The sequence below is a fragment of the Populus trichocarpa genome, chromosome 3 (genome assembly GCF_000002775.5).
Source record: "Populus trichocarpa isolate Nisqually-1 chromosome 3, P.trichocarpa_v4.1, whole genome shotgun sequence".
NCBI classification, from domain to species: Eukaryota; Viridiplantae; Streptophyta; class Magnoliopsida; order Malpighiales; family Salicaceae; genus Populus; species Populus trichocarpa.
The window spans coordinates 11281306-11303060 of record NC_037287.2 but is presented as its reverse complement, the minus strand read 5'-3'; the positions used below and the strand labels follow the sequence as shown (position 1 = coordinate 11303060).

At 35.3% G+C, this 21755-nt stretch overlaps 1 protein-coding gene across 4 annotated transcripts; it reads left to right on the top strand.

Annotated features, from left to right (window-relative positions):
• The first annotated feature begins 1810 nt into the window (after positions 1–1810).
• On the top strand, positions 1811–21755 carry LOC18096918 (uncharacterized). 4 transcript variants are annotated; one of them, XM_024597385.2, is made up of 24 exons: positions 1814–2013; positions 2112–2202; positions 2644–3668; positions 5046–5161; positions 5697–5905; positions 7918–8037; positions 9228–9356; positions 9460–9585; positions 10303–10358; positions 10471–10570; positions 11407–11524; positions 11669–11878; positions 12109–12433; positions 14453–14546; positions 15536–15644; positions 15740–16005; positions 16109–16233; positions 16644–16878; positions 18519–18707; positions 18793–19079; positions 19439–19667; positions 19762–20001; positions 20286–20371; positions 21260–21755. In XM_024597385.2, the coding sequence occupies exons 3-24, from the start codon at positions 2812–2814 to the stop codon at positions 21417–21419; spliced, it is 4386 nt and encodes a 1461-aa protein (XP_024453153.2). In that variant the 5' UTR covers positions 1814–2013; positions 2112–2202; positions 2644–2811; the 3' UTR covers positions 21420–21755. The 4 variants fall into 4 exon arrangements, with proteins under 4 accessions (XP_024453154.2, XP_024453153.2, XP_024453151.2 ...); XM_024597386.2 differs by lacking the exon at positions 2112–2202 and having other exon boundaries at positions 1811–2013; positions 19460–19667; XM_024597383.2 differs by lacking the exon at positions 2112–2202.

The following is a 21755-nucleotide window of genomic DNA, read 5'->3' as shown; positions in this document are numbered from 1 at the left end:
GACATAAGCATATTACCAATGAGGAAAAAGAAAAAAAATCTGAATCAACTGAGTTAACCCGTCAAATCAGGTTAATCCGTCAAACCTGGGATTCGCGTCATGAAAGTTTGATAACTAAATAGAAAAAAAATTCAGATTAACTCGTCAAACCCGAGATCCATATAATAAAAATATGATAACTAAATAAAAAAAAATTTCACATTAACAAACTAAATTAAACAAAAAAAATTCATTAAAAAAAATACAAAGAAAAAAGAAAAAAATAACAAAAACCCATGGGCCAAACAAAAAAAAAGGAAAAAAAAAGTCAAGTGTTTCATTGTGCACTGTGTGCACAGTGATACATTATATGTACAAAAAAAAAAAAAAACCTGCTGCTACAATGAAAAACCCATGCATTTTAGAGTTCTTTAATTATTGCTTGGCTTGTGTGAATTTTGCCTAACAAACAACATGTCTGAATACAAAACACATTATCAATACCTTCAATGAGTGGTTTCAAAAACCTAAATCTTAAGATGTATAATACCTCGTACTTTCAATTTTTTATATTATTGTGTGTTGAGAAAATATATCTTATACCAACTGAAAAGATGGAATTGTTGGGAGAATTATATTGATTGTATGATTTTATAATATGAAGATTCATCATCTTTAAACTATTATTTACCCACACTACAAAGTAGTTGCTATTGAAAATAATTAAAAAAAAAAAGACTTTTAAGACTAATATGAAGGCATGAATAGTCTTAGATTGCAAAGTAAAGGACTATTCTACAAACACTCTTAAGAACTTTTTTAATTTTGTTTGCAAGAGTGAAAAATTCAAACAACGAGATGATTTGTATTTATAGTGATAAGTGAGAATCATTGTTTATCTAATATTTTTATTTTATGAAAGGAAATCTGCTTTAAATCTTATATGAGATTAACAAATAAAAATATAATTTATAAAAATAATTAATTAACAATGCAGTTTCTTTTAGGTTGGGTGTATTGAAGGTGATGTGTCTCCTCCTTACATAATTAATCCTCTTATCCAGACTTTCATGGACTATTAGATTTTCTAGTGATATTATATTAAATAGCGACTCATGAGTCTTATAATTATAACTTTATAATTAAATTCAAAACCCTCCATTTAATTCTAGTAAGCAACTTCACTATATCACGTTGTGCATGTTATGATAATTACCATTATTTATCTAAAAAATATGCAATAAATTCTTAAAAAACCATGAAATCTGAATGAAAAAAACATGAACAAACCAATTCCAGAATCGAACATCCAATTGAGGGTTCAACTGCATATTATAATTTTAACATGCGGTTCATGCTCCAACTTGTGCATCCAAGCTTTTGATTTTAATATATCCGATCAATATGCTGACCATATGGTCACTTTTTATTCAGATAGGATGTTCGAAACAAAGTCTAAAGAGATATCCTTTAAGCTTTCATATTTTACACTTTTGTCTTTAAATTTTAAATATTTCTTCTACCTTGGATTCAACATTATCATCACAAAATCAGGTTGAAAAATATCCAACTTTATGTTTTTAAAATATATTTTTAAAAAATATCTTTGTATTTATTTTAAATTAATTTTTTATAATAATTTTATATCATATTGATATCATCCGACTCGCGGTTTCCAGGGGCAATCTCGCTATTTTGACACAAACAAGAGGGTACTTCCGAGCTGGACGCTTTTTAAATATTATAAAAAATAAAATAGGCGTAAATCTGGGAGAGTTCAGGCCAGCTATGCAAAAACGTAGCTTGGACTCGTATTACTCTCTCTTATCCCAGCTTGTAGAAAAAAACAGTATCAAATCAATTTAAAAATAAAAAATATACTCTAATAAAGGGTAGTAATCTAAAGCAAAAGAAACAGACAACAGTTACAGGCTTTAAGCAGAAATAAAAGAGAGAACCATTTACGAAAATAGCGAAGCATTGCTCCTTTAGATTCACCACAAATTTCCGCTTCTTTTTCTCTCGCCAAACACGGTACTTCCTTTCTCACACTTACTGTACTCTCTCTGTGCCATTTAAGGATTCAAGTGAGTTTTTTGTTTAATTTTGGTCACTTGATGTTCGATTTTTAGTTTTGGAAGCGAGAATTGTAACGGCAGATCGTTGTCGTTTTAGTGTTTCGAAGTAGAATCTCACTTGCTCTGTTTAAAGCTCTGTGAGAATGTGAGTTTCTACTTTATAAGCTTGGATTCTTGCTATTAACACTTTTTTTTTTTGTTATGTGTGATGAATTTTGAATTTGCGATCAGATTTGCGTGAATGAATGCAAATGATCAGTTAGTTTTTCTTTTTTAGTGGAAGTTCCATATTTGAATTTTTGAAATGCTATCAGAATTGATTTTCTATAATAATTATAAAAACAAATCAAAAGCACATAATGCTATCAGAATTGATTTTCAAATGATCGGTTGTTGTACCCCCTTTTTTTTTGTGGTCGAATGTTGTTTTATATTTTTAAGGCTATTGGTTACTTTTCCTGAAAAGTTTATTTGTGAAATGTTCTATCGAAAATAATCAAATCCCACACTTTAGCGTGCTAGACTGACTGCCGATTTCATTTTGTTGTTTTCAAATCTTATTATAAACTCTTGGTTTACTTGACAGGTTAACTGCAACCAGGTCGTAGCAGTGACTTTTTTTTATGAAACAATTGTATCTCTGAAGAGTTGGGGCATTAATGACTGCACCACGCATGTGTATGACCACACTGAACCAACTGATCCTCAGGAACTTAAGTTTTAAGTGCAGGAAAGAAGCCCCGGTACTTTGTTCATGTGGGCGGTAATGTGTCCTTTGCTAATGCTATGGTACCCTTGCTGGTGCATTCTTTTAGGGAATTTTTGTGTGTCCACTTTTTCGTTTGGGCCAGGGCAGCATGGGGGTGGTGGCATTTGGTCAGGAAATGAGTTGCATAACTCCGGTTCAATTTCAAGCAATCACTCTAGAAGTGGCATCTCTAGCTATGCCAAGACATTAAAATTTTCTCTGCCATTAAACAGTTCTGTATCATGTGAGGACCTAGAAGGAGTGGGATCATTTGATACCACATGCTTGGTAAACTCAAATTTGTATTTGAATTCTGATCTTTATATTTATGGAACGGGAAACCTAGAGATACTTCCACATGTTTCAATTGCATGCCCAATAGAAGGATGTATGGTGACGATCAATATGACTGGCAATGTTAACATTGGTCAATATGCAACAATTGTTGCTGGTTCAGTTGTTTTTGCTGTTGCCAACTTGACCATGGATAGTCACTCTTCTATAAATACAACAGCCTTGGGTGGATCACCACCACCCCAAACTAGTGGTACACCAGTTGGGGATGATGGAGGTGGTGGTGGGCATGGTGGTCGAGGTGCTTCCTGTTTGAAAAGGAACAAGACAAGTAATTGGGGTGGTGATGTTTATGCATGGTCAACCTTGGCTGAGCCATGGAGCTATGGTAGTAAGGGCGGTGGCACATCTTCTCGGAATAAATTTGGAGGGAATGGTGGAGGACGCATCAAGATTCAAGTGAAGGAGATTGTGTGCTTGAATGGATCTATCGCTGCAGAAGGTGGGGATGGGGGGCTGATTGGGGGAGGTGGGTCTGGTGGAAGCATATTTGTGCATGCTGTGAAACTGTGAGTCCTCACTGTTTGAATAGACTAATTCCATGCTTGTTTGCCCTTTTTATCTGTTGTGGTAATGGATTTTGTTGTCTTGATGTTACCTACCTGTTGGATAGCTAGGCATCATTATTGGGCTTCACTATCTTTTCACTGTCAACAGGCCTCTTGTATGAACTCCTTAAATAACTTTGTCAAAGTAAGATTGAGTTTTGAATAGGTTTCTTTGTATTCTCTAGCAAATTGAAAGTAAGGTTTATCAGTAACTAAACTATTGTCAAGTAACTGAGCAATGCAATAAAAAAATTCATGTCTAGAGTATTCTACTAGTGTTGCGGTGCTTCAAGTGTTTTCTCAAGTGCACGAGTATCCCTATTAGATAGTCATAATCAGAATTAGGGAACCCCGTTCCTTTAGAGTACAGAGAAATAGAAAAAGTTTATGATCATCTATTTACTCTTAGAAGGTTGACTAGAAATGGATGTAATTGGCTTGGCTATTTAAGGCATCCTTGCCCACATTCTTTATCATCTCTCTCTTATTGTCTGCTACTTTGCACAAATCTATAGGAGCCTCCATGGTTTTGCTCCCCAGTCATACACTTCTTTGGCTATAAGGTTTGAAACAAAGAGTGGTGGAGGGGGATTGGATAGATCCTAGATCTGACACTTCTTATGATCTTTTTTTACTGGATCTTCCCTTGCTTTATGCTGTCTAAGAGGTACATCCTCTTTTTAATCCTCGTTCAAGTTAGCAAGAAATAATTTTCTAGAGTATTTTGCCTTCAATTCTGTGTAGCTTGCAGCAGTTTGATTTGGATGTCTGGTTCAGTGACATTTTAGCAGAGCACATCTTCAATGATATTTTGACCACTCTCTTTTGGGTCAAAGTTTACCATGTTTTATCAATTAATGGCCATTTCTTGTCCCTTTAGGTCAAGGCAGTGAATACAATCAAAGGTTACCATAAGTAGAACAAAGTGGGTCTTATCAAAAGGTGTCTGTATAGAAGGTTGCAGGCAGCTCAGATTCTGCATTGTTTGTTCTATCTTTCAAGTAAATTCATGTTATTGTCGTTGTCATGTTTATAATATTTTTTATTTTTGTTCGAAAGAGATGGAAAGATAGAATCCCTTTTTTTATGCTTCTCTTACTGTCTTCAAATATAGATTTTTAATTCCTTAAAAAGGTTTTGGAAGCTGAATGATGAGATTTTATTTACTGGAATTTCCTTTTTTTGGGCTATTTATGGGGCATTAAACTGTTGAGATTTATATTTGATGCATTTCTTATCATCAGGATTAGGGAAGAATTTTTCTAATTTTTTTGCAGGTTTTTTTTTTCCGGGTTAATTCTTTTATGCAACTTCTTGCATCGTCTTTTACTTGCACAGGAAGGGATATGGAACTATCAGTGCAGCAGGTGGAAGGGGATGGGGTGGAGGTGGCGGTGGAAGAATTTCTTTGGATTGTTATAGCATACAGGAAGATGTGAAAGTTACTGTACATGGTTTGTTCTGATCACACATCTGTATCTAGTAGTATAAGCAACTTTAGTTAACTTACAATATTTAATTCATGTGCAAGAGGCTCCACTTGCATATTGGAAGTTCCTTTTCATGAGATTGAGCCATTTACCTACTAGCCTTGGACTCAAAAGCTATGACTATACTTTTGTTTCAATGATTTGATAAAAAGGTGCCCAGCTGATCTATACATGGCCAATAGGGTACATGTGAAACCAATAAAGTTTTCTTGTTATGGGACCCTGCTGGGTGTGGTACTAAGAGTTCTGTTGGCTGTGAGCTGAATTCACCACATTTCATGTCTCATTTTCTAACTAGTATTTCTAGTTTCTTATGCATTCATCATCTTTTTATTTTTGCTGTTTTTCTCTTTTGGAAGTCATGAACCTTTTTTTCTCTATCTTCACCGTGAACAACAGCTAATGTGTTTTTCTGTAATTATTATCATGTATGGACTTCTTCCAAGAAGATGGAACTTTTGTTGGTTTGTTTTGAGATAGTTATGTTTTCTTGTGGCAGGTGGTTTGAGTATTGGCTGTCCTGGGAATGCTGGAGCAGCTGGTACATTCTTTAACGCAGATTTACTCAGTTTAAGAGTGAGCAATGACTACGTGATGACAGAAACAGAAACCCCTTTGCTTGATTTTCCTACCACGATTCTATGGTCAAATGTTTTTGTGGAGAATTATGCAAAAGTTTTGGTCCCCCTGGTTTGGAGCAGGATTCAGGTTGTGTAATCTGTCTTTTCATGCGTACATATTTTATTATTTTGTTGAATTGGTCTCATGTTTGTGCTCTCTGCCTACTTATGACATCAACAAGTTTTAGCACCTAGTATTCACATAAATCGTCTCCCAAAGTTGATCTTTCCTTAAAAAATGGAATTGATTTCTCAAGTGAAGCTGTGTGTTCTAACTCTTAGATGCACTGGTGCTTTGTTGGTTGTTCTCCCTGGTAATTTATGACTAGGTTCTTCTTGAAAAGATAACATGCCAATGCATTGTTAGTTCTCTGCAACCCAATATCTGACTTGTCATATGGGCCAGACATGAATGCAATTATGATGGCGAATTTTCACCTTGACATTACATGCCAACAAGCGTTGTAATCCATTTTCTGATTGATTTTAATTTAAAATATGTTTCACTGGGGTTAATCATCATATTGATTGAAAATGAAGAAAGGCTACTTTTGAATTTGATTGATTTTAATTAAAAATATATTTCACTAGGGTTATCATCATATTGATGGAAAATGAAGAAAGGCTACTTTTGAAATTAATATTTTTTACTTAAATTTTAATCTTATATGATTATTCAAGTTCAAAATTTGGTTACGTTACATCTACTCAACATATGCTTATTTCTGTTGTAGATTGTGAACGATGTTAACTGAATTAGCAAAGTAGGTTTTCCTTTGAATCCATGCTTGTTTTAGCCTGTGTCATTTGTGATTTTTGAAGCTTGAGTTAATGAAGAAGTTGATTAATGAATCTGTTGTAGAATTTGGTTTAGAAAGTGATAGGTTCAGGAGACATCTTCTCCTAGGAGATTTCATTAACTTCTCTCCAGTAGACACTTTTTCTTGGACTTAACATGGAAAACTTAAATGTATATTTTTGACCCTTGTTCTGCCATAGTTACCCGTGGATGCTGTCATTTCTACTACTTTTTGAGTAGTTATCCTTTGCCTTCCAGTGGTCTCTGTGGAGAAATTTGGTCTTCTGTCGCCTCTGTTTTTCATAAAGTGTTACTGTCATTGTTTTGCTAAGATTTGTTCAAGAAATAGAGAAAGATATGAGAAGGTGAAGAAAGATGCGAGAAAGATGAAAGGGGAGAGGGAAATGAGAGTTGAAAAAGAAAGGAGGCTGCAGATTAGGTTAGTTCACAACGTACATCATGTACACACGAGCATGAGATTACACAACAACCCTTGACATTATAATATAAATACTCCCCACAACATTCCCACTCAAGATGGAGCATAAATATCTCTCATGCCCATCTTGCAAGTGAAATAACGAAACACCTTACTACTAAGTCCCTTGGTAAACATATCGGCTAACTGATTCTTAGACTTTACAAAGGGAATACAAATAGTCTTATTATTCAACTTCTTCTTTAATAAAGTGCCTATCAATCTCAATGTGCTTGTGAGCAATGTTGATAGTTGCTGTATTGTCACAAAATAGTGACATGGGATCATCATTTGTTATTCCTAATTCATGCATCAGATTTTTAAGCCATAGGAATTCACACAATCCATGTGCTATTGCTCGATACCCTGCTTCTGCACTAGATTGTGCCACCACATATAGCTTCTTGCTCCATGAGACTAGATTACCACCAATGAAAGTACAATATCTTGATGCAGACCTCATGTCATCTAGTGATCCAGTCCAACCAGCTTCAGTGAAGGCCTCTACCTTCAAATGTCCATTCATTATTGTTAAGATTTATTTAAGAATTAGAGAAAGATATGAGAAGGACAGGAAAGATGTGAGGAATAGAAAAGGGGAGAGGGGAATGAGAGATGAAAGGAAAGGAGGCTGGAGATTAGGTTAGTTCCCAACCTGCACCATATATATATATATATATTTGAGAAAGAGCATGAGATTACATAAGCACCCTTGACATTACAATATAACTGCTCTTCACAACAACTGTTCTTTGCTGCATGATGAATTTCTCACACTCTGAAGAATAATACTTTAGCATTGTTTCCAACTCCTTGAATGTAGGTCAGAGGCCAGATTAGTTTATATCATGGAGGCAGCATTGTCTTTGGATTGTCTGAATTCCCAGTATCAGAATTTGAGCTTGTAGCAGAAGAGCTTTTGATGAGCGATTCTATCATAAAGGTATCTTTGTTGAAGAATATTCATGTCTCTTTTTTGTTTAGGCTGAATCAATATGCATGTGTTTGTCTTGAAATGATCCAAAAACAAAACCTTTAACGGGAAACATGCAACTTAAGGTTACACAAACAGATATACACTCAGAGCCATATGCATCATGCACATGTAGATAATGTTATTTGTGTGAAAACTGGATACATGAATCTGTAAGATGTTTACTAAGATTAAAGAGAAATGAGGAGTAGAAGGAAATGGATTTCTTGTTTTTTCTTTCTTTCTTTCATTTTTTTTTTTGGGGGGGGGTGTGCAACGATTTGGAGTAGATTGAAGGTTCTGTTTGAAGATCCAAATCCCTCTCCATTCTGTCATGCCAAAAATTGGATACACTGACATCTTCAAAGGGACTGAAAAACTGAAGGTCTGAAGAAATGCACCCTGCTTCCAAGTTCTTGAAAACATTGATGCATGAATTGGGGATTGGCGTGAGGGAAGGCTATAGAGGAAGGGGCATCACCTCCTCCTAGTTGGCAAGAAAAATGAATATTGAAGTCGTTTTGCAATTTGCACTAGATAGATTATCGACAAAGAGAAGGAAAAAAATGAGATCTAATTTTGCAAGGGCTTAAATAAGTACAGTAACTTCAACTTATATCCCATTCATGCTATTGAGAGAGGTGTATGTTTGAATATGCAATGAGACCAGGGAAATCTTTTGTGCTGCTTTGGATTATGACTAATGCCCAATTTTGTATTCTCTCGCCTTCTGTCATTGAACTTATTCCATCAAAATAAAATATTACCAGTGCACATAATAATTTGTCTAATTAATTGAAAAAATTGAGTCTAGCCTTTTAATTACTACTCATTTATTGCAGCCATATTTCCCTACATATTCTCATCAAGAATAAATAAGAGTGAATACAAGTAATTGAACACCATATCTCATTAATGAAAAAAGGAAAAAAAGTGAAAGAAATCAAATCAAGTGGGTTTTCTAGTCCCTTTGTATGCCAGTTTTTGCAGCAATATTTAGCGTGTTTTAAAGACTTTTCTCTTTTAGGATTGTTTTGAGTTTCTATGCTTCAAATAACTTCACTTTTGGGTTTGTTTTGATTTTCCATGCTTCAAATATCACATAGATCTATCCGTATTTTTTATTGAGGACCTAAAATCTTCCACGTCAAAAAATGAAGGTTTTTGGCGCATTTAGAGTTGCTATCAAAATGCTACTCATGTGGAACTCCAAAATTGAAATAGATGGAGGTGGAAATACTATTGTTACTGCTTCTGTCCTTGAAGTCAGGAATCTGATTGTTCTAACGGTACAATACTTTCAACCTCATTGTTACAGTTTATCATTTCAAACATATATCATTTTTGTTTTCGAATTGAAAATTTGAGGCTTCTATCTGCTTGTATTTGCAGGCAGGCTCTGTCCTCAGTTCAAATTCAAATTTGGGGTTATATGGTCAAGGACTACTGAAGTTGACGGGTCATGGTGATACAATTAGAGGCCAGCGACTTTCCTTGTCTCTTTTTTATAACATAACTGTAAGCCATTAGCATATGCATACGTTTGATCCATTTTTATTTATGGTGCAGTGTTTTTCTTTAAGGTTTATTGTAACCTTTGTGCCATGTTGAAACTCAAATTGCTTTAAATATTAATGATTTTTTCTTAGCATGTAATGTGCCTAATACAATAGTCACGCAACACACATAGATTTGTAAGCTCTACAACTGGGAGATGGTTGCAAGGAATTGTTTGAGACGGTTGATATTCCCCCCCAAGAAGGTAGCGAGGACAAGCATTTGAGATTGATAAAAAGATGTGTGTGGTTTGGATATGGGCCCTATGCAAAACAAGTCATAATGAAAACTGTGTTGATACATTGGAGGACATAAAAAAAACTATCCTCTCCAACCTTGTCTTTCTTCTTCATCTTTATCTGTAATATTGTTAGAAGCTGAAATTCTGTGGCAGTTTTTTTTTTATTTTTTGTAATGGCATATGGTGTCATCTATTCTATTTGCTTTTGCACTCTTACCTTGTTCAAATTACAATATAATTATATATGAATTCCTTTTATTCTTGGATGTTATGAACGAGAAATTATGGGTACTGGGTGACATTTCATGGTGATGTCTGAGAACAGTTCTAATCCCATAAGCACATTGTTTGTTTTTTGAGATATGAAGGGGAATTTTTTTAAGCCTTGTGTGACTTTTCTGTCATTGCTATAACTGCTTATGACTCGTCAAATACAGGTTGGACCTGGTTCTTTAGTTCAAGCACCATTGGATGATAATGCTAGCAGAAGTTTGTGAGTATGAACTTCTATTATAAGTACTGGGATATGCTGTATTAATAACATTAAAGCATCATAATATTCCCTTTATCATTGAACCGTTTATTTTATTTTATTGTTGTTGCAGGGTTACAAAATCACTTTGTGAGAGTCAGACATGTCCAATAGATTTGATAACTCCCCCAGATGATTGCCATGTTAATTACACACTGTCGTTTTCACTTCAGGTAAGAGTTAAATTTAAAGCATGATTATTTCAGATACTAGTATATTTCTGTGCTTGAGGCAGATAGAAAATGACTTTTTGTGCGAGGCTAATCTTGCTCATGTTTAAGTATATTTAAGCAATAAGGAATTAAAGGAATATAATACAGGAGAAGTTGAGAATGTTGAAATATGACACCAAGGCACCCTTAATAGAACGTCAAAAATTATTGTCATCATTTACATGCAACATCAGCTTAAGTTTGTGACTTTTGCAGTTTTGTGGAGTCATCTAAGAAAAAGTTAATGTTTCAACACAAAGACTGGCTGGAAATGTCACGAAACATCACATTGCATGCCACTATCACAGATAAATTGAGCAGCTTTGGCATCAGATAGCATATATTTATTCTTAAAACCTGTCCATTTATATGCTTTCAGGGTAGAATTGTTTGGTACCGCCACAATATTAGCTGAAGTGCTGCATTTCTTTGGAAACCATCTTTATATAATTCACATCGGCATATATTGAAGCACGTGTTCCACAGTATCTTCAGCTTGTCATTCTTGGATTTTTGTTAGTTTCAGGGACTCAAAATTTTCTTTGATATCTCATCAACTATCTCATTATGATGGAAACGGTTCTATTTTTTAACAGTTTAGACTTCTTCAATCAGTTTATGAACCAAGTTGTCATTTCTCTTTTATGTCTCAGTGTTGGCTGGTCCTTTATTCTGTGCAATATTTTAGCTTGCAACTGTTGTATGGCTTTAACTCTTATTTTGATTTATCAGCTCTTCTGTTTCTATCAGTGTTTAATTGTGAAATCTCTAAAAAAAATTCACTTTATATTTGGCAGATTTGTCGTGTCGAGGACCTCCTTGTAAATGGCATTGTAAAGGGGAGTATCATCCACATCCACAGGGCAAGAACTATCATTATTGATGCTGATGGCTTGATTACTGCATCAGAGTTAGGTAGTAAAGAGTATTCCCAGCATTATTCCATTGCTTTCTTTGGCTGGTGCATGATCATTGTTCTAATTGAACTGCTCTTTTTCAAGAGCATCCCTGGTGTACAGTTGTATATTTTTAATTCTAATATGCAGAGCTCCTCTTCAGGTTGCAGTGGTGGTATTGGGAAAGGGAACTATTCCAAAGGAGCTGGTAGTGGTGCTGGACATGGGGGGAGAGGGGGCTCAGGTTGTTTTAATGGGATTGTGAGTAATGGCGGCAATAAATATGGTAAAGCTGATCTTCCTTGTGAATTGGGAAGCGGAACCGAAGGTCCGAATCAGTCCTATGGCAATGTGATTGGAGGGGGAATGATTGGTATTATTTTCATAAACCACAAGTTTAGCAATAAAATTTTCATTTTTACCTCACGTTGTTATTTTTTTTGCTTACAGTTGATTGTGATGTTGAGTATTTCTGAACAGTAGTTTGCTTATCCATAGATATTAGCAATCTTATTCTGTGAGCTTTGAGTTTCTTCACTTACAGCATATTGCTCGACATCTTTCCCAGATCATGCTTGCTAACTTGTGCTTCATGTTTGTTAGTGATGGGATCCATCCAGTGGCCGCTGTTGAAGCTTAATCTTTATGGATCTTTGAGAGTAGATGGTCAAAGCTTTGATAAAGCATCAATAAATAGTAATGCTTCTTTGATTGGTGGACTTGGTGGAGGTTCTGGAGGGACGGTTCTTGTTTTCCTGCAAGAGCTTATGCTTGCAGAAAACTCGTCTTTATCTGTTCGTGGGGGCAATGGCAGTCCTCTTGGTGGTGGAGGAGGTGGGGGTGGAAGAGTTCATTTTCATTGGTATAAAATAGACATTGGGGATGAATATGTTCCAGTTGCAAGTATAAGTGGTTCAATTAACAGAAGGTATGCTTCTTTTTTTCTTTTTATGTGTGTGTGCTTGTCTATGTATATATTTTTAAGCTAACAAAACCCAACAAAAATCATTAAAAGGCACCAATAAGGTGCATTCTATGCACGGAGAGCAAAACATAGATATAAAATTACAATTCAACAAACTCTGGCACCATCTACACCTGTGAAGATTCCCTTGTATGCTAGAAATAAAGAGGGTAAGGCTGGCTCTTCTCTGTCAATGCTGTTTTGTGCTGTTACTTGCATAACAAACTACAAAATTACAATTCAACAAACTCCAGAACCATCTACCCTTGTGAAGATTCCCTTGTGTGCTAGAAATAAAGAGGGTAAGGCTGGCTCTTCTTTGGCAATGCTGTTTTGTGCTGATACTTGCATAACAAACCACAAAATAGCTATTTGGAAGCTCATAACTCTTTCTTCTAGAACATCCTCCACCTCTTGAGCAATTACCTCTTTCATAGAGCTTGATAGGCAGTACCACCCACTGCTTCAACACCAGCTCCCCATGGCACTCCAGCACCAAAACAAAGTAGTGAGAGCTTGTAATGATGGAGGACCTAGGGTTTCTTTGTTGTCTCAATATAAAGCACATAATAGTTCTATTGTGAGACAATATTGAATGATAAGTTAACAAATTCCTCTTCTCTACGTCCTTCTCTTTTGTCCTTCTCCATCTCTTCCTCTTCCTCCTTTCTTCCATTCCTTTCTCTTCTTTTCTCTGTTCTACATCAGATAAGGATCCTTAGCTGCTTCCTTACAAAGAGATCATTGATCCACCAACACCTCTCCCCTCTCTTTTTTAGATCAGTAATGGTCAAATCTTTCTTTAGTTGAGATAAAATGGGTTTACAAATCATACCTTTCTTATATCTAAATCCTCATATTCTTTTTTGCAGGTGATGCTTACTCCTTCGTATAGCTTTCACTTTGTTATAGTATCAGCCGTTTTGTTTTATTAAAAAAAAAAAAAAATTGTAATTCAAGCCTTCTCCTATACAGAAAAGAAAAGAATAAGTGCATGATAAATTAATAGAAATAATTAGAATTGTAATTCAAGCCTTCTCCTATACAGAAAATAAAAGAATAAGTGCATAATAAATTAATAGAAATAATTTGGAGGGGACTTTGATTTTCTGAACTTCACAGGAAATCACTCGTTTTGGACATTATTTCTTCTGGTGAAGCTTCAAAAAAAGATTTCATATAAAATAAAAATAAAAGTGAAAGTGAAAGTGAAATGTTTCTTTTCTGTCTGTTATCTTCATACATCTTCTACCACTCTTCATGATTTAAGTTGAAAGAAATTGTAAAATAATGCTCCACTGAATACCCATTCATTGGCATGGAAATGATTACTCGCTCCACAAATGAGTATCCCATGCTTTGAGACAATTGTTAACCTCAAAAGAACTATTTTTCCTCATGAAAGCCAATTACCAGGGTGCTTTATTGAACAATGTGAAAGATTTGACGCCGAACTGTGTTTTTGATCACTTTATTTATCCAAACAATCTTTTAAAATATTTCCCAAGGTATATTTAGCATTAACTGCAGGCATTGTTTATAATGTTATGGTAGCCTGGATTTCTGATATAGAATAATAATTTTAGTACATGGAATTTTATAAACAAATCGGATAAAATCTTAAAAATTTCTCATGTGATTTGTGACATCATAGGATAAACCTTTTGCATAAACTATATTCTTGATGTACTTGCTTCAAATTTATATATGATCAGGCCATGACCATCATTATCTTCTCTCAATTTTACAAATTCAAACCATGATAGACATGTTATGTGACATGAAAGACAAAATTCCAATATAGAAACAACCATGTGGACTTCTTCATCAATGCTGGAAATGCTGATAGTGCTTTTCACTTTTGCATTCTCTCTCTTCTCATGCAACATATATTGACAGTTTATCATAACTAATTTTCTGATAAGGGAATGTCTTATTTGGAGTTGCATATAACAAACAAGTTTACTTCATGATGTCCAACAGTGGAGGTGCTGGAGAAAATGGTGGTCTTTTTGGGGAGGAAGGCACGGTCACTGGGAAAAAATGCCCGAAGGGCCTATATGGTACATTTTGCAAGGTACCTTTTGTTCTTACACAGCCTTCATGTGATTGTCTGTTACTTCATTCTTGAAGTTAATGTAATCAGGGCAGTTTATAAGCAGGGCCAGGTCAACAATATGTGCAATTCCTGCATTTTTTTTCAGAGGATTTTGATAATGTAGAGTCTTCTAGGAGCATTAAGAGGTTTACTGTTGTTTTCTGTAGCTTTGAGTCTTTAATTTCTTGGTGCTATTTGGGATTCCTAATTGTAGGACTAGGAAAAGCCAAATAATCTCTACAAACTTGGTTGTATCCCATGCTTTGGTCGTTTGATTATTATGCTGAAGTAATTTCTTTAACCCTAAATGGTTGGCATATGAATAATTAAATATGCAAAAATATTATCTTGCTTGAAAAAATGGACTCAGTGGAATCTGGGTATATGATATATTTTCAAAGAATCATGTAAAGGTTATAAATCAGGACAAATGAACTCTGAAGTCTATTTTTCAAATGCACAAACACTTGCAAGTCTAACTAGCATTTTAGTCTTAACTACTATTGAAGTGTAATTTGTCATTGTTACAAACTAGTAAATTTTTTTTTCTTAATGATAAACGAGAAGTTGCAGAATAAGTGTGGAATGGTAGAACGGATGTTTCTAATTTTTCACACTAATATTTAAGGGATAGCAGGCATATGTTTTATTTTTTCTGGTGAGAGTTGTACGATAAAGTGAAAATCTACTTCATCATACCTAGTGCAATTATATACACTACTTATTCTGATCCTATCAAATTATAAAAGGAATCATGTGAAGAAATTCTCTGAAACCTTTTTTTTTAAGCTCTTACCATCAGTTAAAAGAAACAAATACATAAATACATACACAAAATGAAGAATTTGGTACCAAGAATAGAAAGCATGAATGAAAATTTTTCACTGGACCACTTTCTTCCCCCTCTTGATTATTAGATTGTTTGCTTGACTTGTCTCCTATAATTTAATGATGCAACTTATCTGTAGGAATGCCCTCTCGGTACTTTCAAAGATGTCGATGGATCTGATGAAAGTCTTTGCATTCCTTGCTCTCTTGATCTTCTTCCTAATCGTGCAAATTTTATATATGTTCGAGGTATTTTTTTGTGTTATACTGATTGACACGAATCTCTCTATCTCTACCATTTTTTAACTGATGTGGTCTGATATTGAAGACACTGGTCACTGCAGGGGGAGTTAGTGAACCATCTTGTCCATATAAATGCATATCTGACAAGTACAGGATGCCAAACTGTTATACTCCTCTTGAGGAGCTGGTGTATACATTTGGAGGCCCTTGGCCTTTTGCCCTCATTCTGTCTTTCCTTTTGGTGCTTCTAGCTCTATTGTTGAGTACAGTGAGAGTCAAATTGGTAGGATCAGGTTCTTGTTATGGTGCAAGTTCAGTTGAGCATCAGAGTCATCACCACTTTCCACATCTACTTTCCCTATCAGAGGTACTTCCATAGTGAACTGCCTTTGACTACATAATCTGCAGCTATAAATGGGTCAGGATACAGCACTTTGACAATTCACATTTGATTCTTATTTTAAACCTAGGTGCGAGGAACTAGAGCTGAAGAAAGTCAGAGCCATGTCTACAGAATGTACTTTATGGGTCCCAATACTTTTAGGGAACCCTGGCATCTTCCTTATTCTCCTCCCAATGCAATTATTGAGATTGTGTAAGTGATTCAAGGATACCAAAGGATGGCATAATTGACTATTTTTGAATATAATGTTTGGGGTTAATTTTTTATGCCTCAGATGATTTTCATTGATTACATATTTTCATGCAAGATTCTTGACCTGAGTAGACTAAATTCACTTCTTGATGCTGACATGATAAAGTAAATTGTGAAGCTTTTCTTATTTTGTGCTAGTTTTCCATTTCTGTCCTGTATACCTTTATCCTATTAAAGTTATTCTTGCACTAAGATATGGTCCTTTGTGAATTGTTCCAATACATACCTGGACATTCTTTGCAAGCCCTAGAAGTGAAAGCATAGATTGTGCGATCCTCTACCATTTCCATCTTATTCTATATCTACTAATTATTATTTACAATGGGAAAACCTTTTTGATCTGCTTGCAGATATGAAGATGCTTTTAACAGATTTATTGATGATATAAATTCTGTTGCTGCCTATGATTGGTGGGAAGGGTCGGTTCACAGTATACTTTCAGTGGTTGCCTATCCTTGTGCATGGTCCTGGAAACAGTGGCGGCAGAGAAATAAAATTCATCGACTTCAGGAATATGTCAAGTCTGAATATGACCACTCGTGTCTTAGCTCTTGTCGATCTCGAGCCCTATACAAGGGGATGAAGGTTTGACTTGCTGTCTTAACTTTTCAGTTGCCCCATTTACAGAACTTCACTTTTTTCCATGCCTTTTAGTTCTCAATACTTCAGGCTAACAGCCACTTCTCATTTTCTCTGACATGATACTGGCACCCCTTTACTTTAGTACTGTCTTGCTGGTGGTTTCAAATCGATATGAAATGCTCATGCATGCAATTATGTTTTTCTTGTCTTTTGAAGCTCATAATTTGTTCAAAAAACAATGTATTCATGAGCAAATTCTGTGTTGTGAAGCTCATAAAGAAATGCTCATGCATGTTAAATGCTGCTATCCTTGACCCATGAGCAATTGCTGTGTTGTGCCACCCTACTTTAATTAATTTTTTATGGTTTTTTTAAATATAAGTTATTTTTTAATGGAATGGAAGGAAAAAATATACAAATCTAAGTAACCTAAGTACCTCTTATATGTTGACAAATTATATGTGCATATAGGTTACTAGTGGTTTTCTATTTGGCTTTAATTACTCATGAATTGTGAGCTAATAAAAAAATTTAAACAAATAAGTCGTACATATGTCTTAAAGTACATAGAAATAAGTAAATTTTGTTTTGATTAGTATGTTATGTTGAAGCATGACATATTTGGGTCATGTTGTGGTAGTCACCATTCCGTGTTGGCAGAAGCTCATCATGGGTTGAGGCTCAAATCACTATACCGTATGGTTAAATCAGCCCCTCTACATGAAAAAGGCTATGATTGACCCCACAAAGCATTTTAGACCAAACAATTGCAGTTGACCAATTGCTAGCTAATTAGATGTTGACTCGTGTCCTAGTTCCACTAAAAATAGGTTGAAATGGTCCTGTTTATATGGTAAAGAGGTCAATTTTACCCATATTCATGTAGAGGAGCTGATTTGACCAGATTAGCGATATAGTACAGGGACGCAAGGTGATCCATCATGGGTTTTGTCATGCTGGTTTGTGTACTATAAAACCATAGCCCAGCCCAAGCAATTTATTGATGCTGTCCATTGGCTGGTCCGCCCATTCTACTCCTTTACAAATTAGGGTGTTTCGTATTGGTTCTTTTTTTTTAGGCTAATATGTGCGAACACCTCCTGAACTATAGGCCATTTTAATTGACACCTAAATTGTTTTTTCTTCTTTCAACCCTTAAACTATAGTGTTTTTATTGACATCACTTCTGTTACATCCCTTGTATTTTTCATTAACTAGCATGTGAGTCGTACATGTTTACTTACAAAATATCATAAATAATTGGTGAAATAACATTAAAAAAATTAACCTCTGCTAATGCTATGATAAAAATTTCATTTTTAATATAATAAGATTACAAATCAAGAAATTAATCCTCAAAGGTTTTGACTTTTAGTATTTTTTAAGGAAAACATGTGATATTTAATGGCTATATTGGACAAAATATACCAAAAGAGGTGTCGTCAAAACACTCTCATTGGAGGGTTGAAATTAGAAAAAAATCAATTCAAGGGTGTCAATTGAAATGGCCTATGGTTTAGCTTTTTGCTGAGTTTATCTTTTCAATAGTTTTCATCTGCGTTTTCTTTTTAAGTGGGAGAATATCTTTCTCCCCCCCCCCCCCCCCCTTCATATTGTCTTTATACAAGTGGCAACTGATGCAGGTTGGGGCGACACCAGACTTAATGGTTGCTTACATTGACTTTTTCCTTGGTGGTGATGAGAAGCGTTTAGATATAGTGTCTATAATACAAAAGAGATTTCCCATGTGCATAATATTTGGAGGTGATGGGAGCTATATGTCACCTTATAATCTACACAGTGACACATTATTGACCAGTCTTCTTGGTCAGGTATGACTTTTGATGTAAAATAAGATTAAGCACCATGTTATTTTTCTCCAAAGTTCTTCTGACATGCAGAAATACATCATTGCAGCATGTCCCTGCAACTGTCTGGAATCGTTTGGTGGCTGGTTTAAATGCTCAGTTGAGGACTGTGAGGCATGGATCTATCCGCTCTGCTCTACTTCCTGTAATTGATTGGATATGCAGCCATGGAAATCCCCAGCTCGAGTTCCATGGAGTTAAGATAGAGCTAGGATGGTTCCAAGCTACTGCTTCTGGTTACTATCAGTTAGGTGTCTTAGTAATGGTTGGTGATTATTCTCTCCATTCTATGCACCAGTCTGACTGCATAGATAAAAGCAATAGTGAATCAGCAAGGTAATTTTGAGAATTATAATCTATAGTGTGTTAGTGTCCATGTTCTCATTGAATTTAGACCGATTTGGAAGTTGCAGAGACAGCCACAAGAGATAGAATAATGTTTGATTAGTCAAGTTGTAAAGAGCATTTTCCATTAGTTCTCGAACTGTTTTATTTAATGTCTTTAATTGGATAGAGGAGTATGCTTTAAAAATGGAGAAAAACTTGCATTTGTGAAGACACAAAAATCTTGTATTCAAAGCAACTTGCACATATATTATTTTTATGGAGTGATCCAAACATCTTGCTGCAATGACTTCATTGTTCTTGAGTCTTCGTATGTCATCTTTTACAGTTAGCCATCATTCATATTACAGGAACAATCATTCATATTACAGGAACAATGCCTCATGTACGAGCAGAAGTCTTAAGCTGCTTCAGCAAGAGCGGCCATACTTGAGTCAAGCTTTATCTCGCAAAAAGATGACGGGGGGAATTAATGGAGGTCTTCTGAATGAAGCTACCTTGAAATCTCTGGATTTTAAAAGGGACTTTCTCTTTCCACTCTCTCTCTTATTGCATAATACTAGACCTGTCGGTCGCCAGGTACTGGATGGCTATTCATTTAGCACCTCTCTCTTGTTTTCCTTTCTTTATTCACCAAATTCTTTAATTTATTTTTGTTTATTTTTTATTTCAGGATACTCTTCAGCTTTTCATTACTATCATGCTTTTGGCAGATCTTTCTGTCACACTTCTCACATTACTTCAGTTCTATTGGATTTCTCTTGGTGCTTTCCTTGCTGTACTGCTTGTTCTTCCTCTATCCTTGCTTTCTCCATTCCCTGCAGGCTTGAATGCCTTATTCAGCAGGGAACCTAGAAGAGCCTCACTTGCTCGTGTATATACATTATGGAATGCGACATCCCTGTCTAACATTGTAAGTTGTACCAAAAGTGCTGTGCTTTTCTCTCAAATTACTCGCTAGTCACAATTTGCTATTGTGAAGCTTCTTGAGAGCTTTGGCTTTCCAAACAAGTTCTCTTTTATCCTAGTTGACATTCAATAGAGTTTTTTAAATCCCTTAGCCAAGGCAGAAACTTCACATCCCATAATGCCTTCAACTTAAATTACTTACTCTGCTTTCACTTCACGAGTCTTACACGAGTTACTCTCTTTTAGTTGACTTGATAAGCTATATAACAGTTTTGTTGCTTCCTGCAGGCTGTAGCTTTCACTTGTGGTATTTTTCATTATGGATTTTCTTCTTTCCGGCCACCTGATGAGGAAAACACATGGAACATTAGAAGGTGAGGTTTTATATCTAATCTGTCCTAAAACAAATGGTTGGAGTGTAAGATGAAAAATCATAGCTGCCAGTCAATGCAAAGTAATATGCTGCATGCTGATGCAATATACGTGTGTACGAGTCCCTAAGCATTCATTTGCTCAATATGAGGAAGTTCAATAACAATTATACCTGTCTTATTAAGTTATACTATGGTGCTTTGCTGTCTTATCTAATGCTTGTTTTGGATCAAAGGTGTGAAATAACTGGTTTCATTTGTTGAGCCTTTTTATTCATTGCTGGCGTAGATTGATTTCATATTGAATGATGGAATTTATTTACTTATTGCATTTGGAATTCTTAATAATCTGCCCCTTGGTTTCTCCATTTGTTGGATTTGAAGAAAGGCCACACAAAGATTTGGCGCTTGCAGAAAGAAAATTGCATCAGTTGTTCCCAAAACCCAACAACAATAACATATATATTTTATGCAAATTCTTCCCTGTTTTTCTGAACTCTTTGGAAAAGACCCTGTAGATGGTTTTCTTGGCTGTCTTTTTTTTTATATGTTGAACAGAGACAACAGATGTGAGATACAGTAAAATCAATCAGAATCATGTGACTTGATCTGTTAACTTGGTCTTGATATGTCTGAAAGGTGACGTAATCTAGTAACTTATGCCAAAGAGACTATCTCATCCTATGTTGCATGCCTTAAATAACACATTATTCTCCAGGAACATTGACCTACCTTTTTTTGCATCGCTAATGATCACAGTAATCAAACTGAACTGTGATCTCTTAGCCAAGCTGGTTGGAATTGATTAACTTACCTTTTTTCATTCTTTGCTTTTGTATCTTTTATATTTTATCAAGAATCTGAAAAGCTTTTGATCATGTTTGCCAACAGGGAGGACGATAAATGGTGGCTGTTGCCAACTATCCTTTTGCTGTTCAAGTCAGTACAAGCTCGTTTTGTAGATTGGCACATTGCTAATCTAGAAATCCAAGACTTTTCTTTGTTCTGCCCAGATCCAGATGCTTTTTGGGCCCACGAATCTAGTTCATGATTTCAAGGAAACTGATGCACATGGAAAGAATTACATGTCCTGGTTTCTCTGCCTTGTCAACAGGATCAGGGGAAGAGGCTTTCACCTTTTGTGTCAGGCTGTTTCCCCAGGTAAGACAACATTGCAGTGTAAATTCGTTCAAAATTGTGTAAAGCATTGGTTATATTATAGGTGTGCAGTTTGCCGTCTTTGTAAGTAAAATGCCACAGGAATTACTGGAGGAAAAAAGTTGAGCAAGATAGGATCAGTCGTATAGTAGATTTTTTAGTTCATTGTAGAATCTACACTAGATTAAGATTATTTTTTTGTAAGAAACCGTTTTGGTTTTCCATACCA